Genomic DNA, 7,296 nt, shown 5'->3' on the forward strand with positions numbered 1-7,296 from the left:
TATCTATCTATCTATCTATCTATCTATCTATCTATCTATCTATCTATCTATCATAGTCCATCTCAAGCCACAGTTTTATAAAACTGTAAGAAGTTTCCTTTCAGGGTATAAACAAATGTCCATATCTTATTATTATGAATATAGGCTACAGTAGTATGCAGTTTAAAACACAAATATAGAAATGTGTATATATTTAGGTTCATTTGTTTAATAGAATCAGAAAAAATGTATTGATTCCCAGTGTTGAATTTAGGTTGTGTTATAGTCGCTCCAATTTAGAATAGAAATATATAAAATAAGAAAAAGGCTATGTAAAGTGTAAAAAGTAATGTGCTACACACTATATCATATATTTTTTTAAACTATAGCAGTAAGTAATAATATAAGAATAGGAAGTATGTTGTACACAAATAAGTACATTACAAAATGTACACAATGTAAACACTGGAAATAATAATGATATACATGCATTATTGCTGTAGTATCATTGAATTTGCTTATGAGAATTATCCCTGTTAATAATGACTGTGTGTATATCCAATGTATCTTCCTCGAGCCATATTATTGCCTTGTCATTTGCAAATAAAAAAAAGAACCAGTGTGAGTGTGCGGGTACGCTCAGAGATTTCCTCAGGCAAATAACAGAAAACCGTCAAAACTGGGATATGAAGATGGAATTCATGTCTTCACTAAATATCATTGTTTTCATTCACTAAGAAGGCTTACCATTTATAATTCAGAGACATTGTATGAAGCTTCTACAATCCCATTTTCATTATTATTTAATGTAAAAAAAAAAGAGAATAAATTACCATTTTGAAAAGATATACTGTCAATCCATATCGTATTCATTCATTTGCAGACATGTACATTCAGCAGTTTATATTCATATGGCAACATTGAAAATCCGAGGGCAAATAGGCCTACCCATTGTCAAGGCACCTTTTGTCCAACTCTTTCACCAAATCTAAGAATAACAGCAGTTCAGATGGTTGAGCCTGAAGCAATGGAACATCCTCTCACCCTCAACTCACCACTGCAAATCTTCCTCTGACAGTAAGTTTCCTGGTTATTTCATCTTTGAAATTGTCAACACACTAAGCCTTCTCTCGTGATCCTGTGGATTTGTGGTTCACAGAGAAGAGTAGAAGAGGGAGCTTTAGATTGTCCTCCGGTATATACAAAGAAAGATGTGATACATTTAGCTAACTAATACTTAGCTTTAAAGCTATAGTGCGTAACTTTGTCACTTAAATGAATGTCGCTTACATTAAAGCCATTGGCAAATAAGTTGACAGAAGGTTAATTAAGCCTATCAGCTCCTCCAAACTCTCTCTGCATTTCTCAGTATGGCAGCATTTAGAAACTTGTGTCACCTCCTGACACTGGCACAGGAGCTCAGGAAAATACGTATATAATATAAGAAGTGCCCACAAAATGTTTCAGTTGTTGATTCTACTGCTAGGAAAAACACCTGGACGTACAGTAGAAAGAATAAAATCAATGCACGATCGCCGAAGGCATACCTCATGTAGATGACAGTGTTGTTGTAATTACTCAGAATACCTCATGGGGGCGACATAGGTTATGCACTGTAGCCCAAAAAGTAATAAAAAACCTGACTACACACTGAGCTACTTTCTGATTCTCATGTTCATGTAGGAAGTGTTTAACCATGCTGGACTTCTCGCTTGACTGACAGTTCCATTTAAACAGCAGTAATTATGCTCTGACCCAAGAAAAAAATACTTTGGATGAGTGCTTTATCACTGTCAAATTATGGTTAGTGAAAAAAAGTCATTTTGTAGATAAGAATGTGTTTTCGTACTCTCACTAGATTTTCTTTTCACGTTGCTATGAAAAGCACATTCAAGTCAGAATCATCTTGATGTTTCCTCTAGCTGAACTTTTTATTTTCTCTAGTGTTTCTCATTTTAAACTGAAAAACATATTTTTGGATTGTTTACGTGTACAATCCTGCTATCTTTCACATTTTTATCTCACCCTGCTTTCCGTCTCAGTTCATTTCACATTTTGTACCTCATTCGGAGGTTCACACATTTTTCACTCAGGTGTGCTCAGAATTGATACCATCTTAAATGTTGACTGGATGTGTTGTGGCGATGGATTTGCTTGAACTGAAAATAATAATCAGATACTCGAAAGAAAAGACGGAGGATGTGTGTCTGTCTGCTCTCATGCGGTGCTGTCACACTGACTGGCAGCTCTAATAACTGCCAGGAGGAGGCGCTTATCTCACGTCGTGCAGAAGAGCTGAATCACAAAATAACTCTGAATGTGTCCCCCCCTGTTATCAAAAACCCAATGCGTGAGTCTTTTATCATTTAGCTGGGCCTGACATTACAGCATTATGAATGACAATGGAGTCCGGCGACACAGACAGAGCTGAAAATACACTCTCAGACAGCATAGTGAGAAGATGAAATGAAACGATATAGGACACAATTCATGGCATTTTCACATCAGATCCACAATTTGTCAAATGAAACAATCTGAATTGGGCTGTTAAACTTGGACACTTGGAGTGCTTGCTCGGTGAATCACGCTGACAGTAATGATAGCCACAGTATGTTGTGAGTGTTTGTTTTATGGAGATGAGGTCTGTTCTCTTCACCCCCACTGTCTGACATGTTTATTCACAAGTTGGAAGAAGATGGTTAAGAGGAAGGAGACTGCATGGAGGCCAAGCTATGTCATTAGTATGTAATTACCATAGTCTGCAAGTCTAGGTAGCTTTGGTTGTTGTGACTGTGAGGAAGTGAAACCATATATTGTGTTGCTTACAGTAACTAAATAATAGCCCTGTGTGAGCCACAATATCCAAGCCTAATCTAACTGTATATGTTATATTTGGAAAGTTCTAAATACTTCAGTTTTTTCATGTATAAGCCATCCAGAGCAGCTCAGGTCCTAACACATTGAAAGAGTTTGATTTGTTTTTCTGTATTTCATGTTATGTATGTTGCTCAGTAGGAAAGCCAGCAACTTTTTTCTTTTCCTGTGGTTGAGGAATCGGTGGAACATCCCATTACCTCTCCGACTGAGAGGCTTTGACAAGGACAAAAAAAAGGACATTTAGACAAGAAGCAATTATGGTATCTATATATTCATATCTATTCAATTATACTGTCGATAAACATGCATTATGCGTTCAACATTAGCTGTGTATATTTGATTTTCATGAAGCTATACCATATGTGTTGTATTTCTAGAAAAGTAACCAAATTCTAATTTCTTTGTCTGATACAAACCACATTTACAACACTGTTGGGGCAGAGCTGAGAGGAGGCCGTAAAAAGAAAACCCTCAGGCTGTTTCCTCTAGAGGGCGTACACGTTTCTAAAAACTCTGGATGAGCCTCTGGCCAATGGTGATGCTGTGGAGATTATTCAAATAGGCTCTAAAATAAGCTCTCCACCCCGCGCTGCACTCTCACAGCGTAATAAGTAAGTGAAGAGACACTTGTTGCTGTGGACCTTGGGTCGACTGTTGAATGCCATGACTGCCTTTTACCGGACACTTCTACTGTTATCTGGTAAGACTGATATTTCACTTTGTTGAGGAGGTCTTTTAAGTGACGCAAATATAGTTGTCTGTAGAAGTTGTTTTAAACAGGGCACAGAGGGAGTCAGTGCAGGTACCAGCTATGGTTGCAAAATACCTGTGGTGACGTTTGCACAGTGATGATAATTCAGCGAAAGTGTTATTCTCGGGAAGGAAGTGCAAACCAAAAGAAAATCCTTTAGCTCTACACCTGCTTTAGGTGTGCGTGCAGACTTTGGGTTTCTGGTGTTCATTATACAGAGAGCTGCATCCTGTTTACCAATGTTCTGAGCCTCTGTGGATTCTGCAGAAAACATGTGTGAAGGAACAGACTGGAAAAAAAGAGTGTTTACTTTTCCAGATTGCTTAGTTTCTGTGGACACTTTTTACACAATTGGTTGCCAGTTTATAAAGTACACCTACTAGCAGTCCTGAGATGAATCCCCCCTATATGAATATTATAATGGTCAGTTTTTGTCAAGAACTATAGAGCTCCAACTTTATGATCATCTTGGAGGATGCAGTTTGAATTGTATCGCCTTTAACAGAGAGCTGCTTAGTACACACACCGATATAAATATCTCTGTAAAGTTCAACACAAACCCCATCCTCCAAAAGGAACATGTATAGTTGAATGGTATAGTGCAGGGCTGTAGCAGGAGGTTGCATTAGTTTTAGGTAGGTCAGGTATGCTTAATCAACTGTCAACTGAATGTATATAGAGGATGAACAGAAGGAAAAGTTAACACGAGAAAAACATTTTGATGCACTTATGTCAGATAGACAGCAGCGTTTTTCAATATTGTGTGTCCACCCCTGAATATCAAACAGTAGATACATTACAACCTCACAGTGCAGAACTGGACTAAACAGTTGGTTTGATGCAAAGAAAACCAAGACTTGACGGGGTTTGTTCCTCCACTTTTGTTGTTTATTTCTCCTGGCAGTGGCCCTGGCCTCGGAAGCTGCGAACACGTCTCATCGGACCAAAAGAGGCTTGCTGGAGCTGGCGGGGGCCATTAAATGCAGCACGGGGAGAAATGCCCTGGCTTACATGATGTACGGATGCTACTGTGGGCTGGGGGGTCAAGGCTGGCCCAGAGACAAGGCAGACTGGTGAGGCAGCAGCTTTAATAAAGCTATCATTTTAAAGATGATAGAAAAGAAAAAAACACCAAACAATCCAGTCTGTTTTTATCTGTTATCGTCTGAACACCTGTTATAGCATGTGCTGAAAAATGTCAACATTCATTTAAAGGTGGTCAGTGATTGTTAAAATCACTTTTTTCGTAAAAATCACGGGATATCTCCGCTGCCTGTTCGTGCTGTGTGTTAATACATATAGCCTAGGTTCTGTAAACGGGCATGTTGCTTCGCTACGGTGGGCCCCCTTTGTTTACTTACCAGTTTACAGAGCTTTTGGTGTGTATTAACACCAGCTATTTTGTCCATGAACACACAGTACAGACGGGTAGCGAATCATGAGGAGACACTCACTGATTATGAAAAAAAAATTATTTTGACAACAAGCGTTCTCCAGGATCGCTGACTCCACCTTAAACACTTTATATATAGGCCTATATATATGTCCCAACTATACATTATGTGATGCAAAAGATATAATCCAGCATGTTATGGTGATGTTTATTCCCCCTCCCTATGGATGGTGTGTATATATTATTTCCTCCTCCTGATGGCTGCTTTTGGCTCCTCTCAGCCGCCCTACATCCTGCGCCTGTACGCACAGTTTCCTCTCCTGAAAGAGTCCACTGAACCACAAATGTGCTGTGCCATGGGAAGGAAGGAGGCAATGATATCCAAATGGAGCCGGCTCACGCGTCCTTTTCAAAATAGGCCCAAAACATTCCACACCCAAATCCTAATTGCCGTCTCCTACTTTTTTCCTCCTGCACCGCGAGACACTGACCCCCCCCCCCCCCCCCCCCCCCCCCCCCTTTGAACCAGTTGACGGCTAACTATCTGTTGTGAAAACCCCTGTGGTGATCCTGGTCTGCCTTTAAAATAGCCATGGTGGGATTCAGACCACAGTATACTGCCTCCTCGCCCCATGTCTTTTCTAGTAGTTCAGCCTTCAAACTAAAAAAAAATAAAAACATTTACCCTGTTGTCAATCTTTCTGTGTGTAGGTGCTGCCACAGACATGATTGCTGTTATGGAGATGCAGAGCGTCTCGGCTGCTCAACCAAAACAGCCCAGTATAAGTGGAAGTGCGAGGACAAGAAAGCAGAGTGTGGTAATACATTATTAATGTTTACGTGTGGATAATATTTTGCTATTTTGAACATATTTTGCTCTATATATTTTTTTTTTCTTAAGTGCATACATTCATCTGATGATTATGGTGCTTGATGGGTAAACCTGAGTGAGAAACACAGATCAGGCTGTGTGTGTAATCTACAAATATCCATGCAGTTTGTGAAAACAGTATGCACAGCTGATTGGAAGGTAAAGACAGCTTGTTTACAACATAGGTGAAGTAGTATTTTAAGCCTCCATAAAGAAGTGGAAATGTAAATAGCCACAAGTTTAATATAGCTTACACATATAAAGGTGAAGTGAGCGATATATTTAGGTTAATATAAGTATTAAATCGCTCCATATTCATACAGTAATCCCTTATATAGTGTGCGCGTTTCATACCTCCGATCTCTCAGTCACCCGCTCTGCATGTAGTCGGCAAATTAAATTGTTTGGGGATCCCGAAAGTGGTATCCAATCAGAAGAAAGAACGATACAAACCGGCACCCGTCTCACTGCCGGTGTACCCGCAGAGCAACAGATGGGTGAATGTTTATTCACCTAAAATGGCGGAGCAGGTAAAATCCTTCCCAATGTCTGTTTTGATGGTTTTTATCATGTTTTATCACACTTATGGATCTGAGATTATGCTAGATGACTCACTGCTTGAAGACCGCAGTGCATTAATGTGGTGACGTAGGGACGAGCGAGGGGACTGCTAACTGCAGTAACTGACAGGAAGTTAGCTAAAAGAACCATTCCGCTTACAGCACCTTTAAGTACCAAACATAGTGGCTTGTTGATGATACTTTTAGATAAATCAATGATAAATTGATTCACAATATCTACAATTACATATAGTTTCAGATATGAAGAATTTCCACTTCAGGTTATTTTTTACTAACTAAAGCTGGACTTGTATGAGGCACCAACAACCGAGACGAAAATCCACTCCAACACCAAAGCATTTTAAAGTTACAATCCTCTTTTCAACTTGTCACTCAAAGGACACATTTGTGTTCTTCTTTTTGCAGATGATTTGGAGGATAAATGTGAAAAGCTGCTGTGCAAGTGTGACAGAAACGCCGGCAAGTGTTTGAGAAGAGCACCTTTCATCCGGAAATACGCCATGTGGCCGGATTTTCTCTGTGGTTACGAGCATCCAATGTGTAATATTTACTGACACGGTTAAATACATCTGCCTGTCCTCCTGTGTTGCCTGTTTTTTTGAAAATACAGCCATTACAGGGAATTTAACTGTGTTCTATGTATGTCATTATCAGGTTATTCTAATGAAAATTGTACTTTTTCAAAAATAATGAGGAGTGTGAGAAGTAAAACAGTGTTGTGTTTCTGAGGTTTTCTTACTTTAAAAAAAAATCACATAGGCCTATGTTGTTTTACAAAAAAATCTAAATTCCTGAACACTGTGGATGCCTGAGAAGTCCTGAGGATAACAGCTGGTTCACACAA

General features: G+C 39.2%; 1 protein-coding gene across 1 annotated transcript; it reads left to right on the plus strand.

The window, feature by feature from the left end:
* The first annotated feature begins 3,445 nt into the window (after positions 1-3,445).
* Positions 3,446-7,036, plus strand: pla2g10 (phospholipase A2 group X). Its single transcript, XM_080043336.1, has 4 exons — positions 3,446-3,556; positions 4,512-4,680; positions 5,712-5,818; positions 6,858-7,036. Exons 1-4 carry the CDS (start codon positions 3,520-3,522, stop codon positions 7,004-7,006), a joined length of 462 nt encoding a protein of 153 aa, XP_079899462.1. The 5' UTR covers positions 3,446-3,519; the 3' UTR covers positions 7,007-7,036.
* The last annotated feature ends 260 nt before the right edge of the window (positions 7,037-7,296 follow it).

Source organism: Ammodytes marinus (genome assembly GCF_949987685.1).
Source record: "Ammodytes marinus genome assembly, chromosome: 16".
Classification (NCBI taxonomy): domain Eukaryota; kingdom Metazoa; phylum Chordata; class Actinopteri; order Uranoscopiformes; family Ammodytidae; genus Ammodytes; species Ammodytes marinus.

Bases quoted from the DNA above. Each gene is read 5' to 3' on its own strand.
- pla2g10 (XM_080043336.1), top strand. From the start codon at position 3,520: ATGACTGCCTTTTACCGGACACTTCTACTGTTATCTG. The intron at 4,681-5,711 runs GTGAGGCAGCAG...TTCTGTGTGTAG, and splicing joins CCCAGAGACAAGGCAGACTG to GTGCTGCCACAGACATGATT. The intron at 5,819-6,857 runs GTAATACATTAT...TTCTTTTTGCAG, and splicing joins GGACAAGAAAGCAGAGTGTG to ATGATTTGGAGGATAAATGT.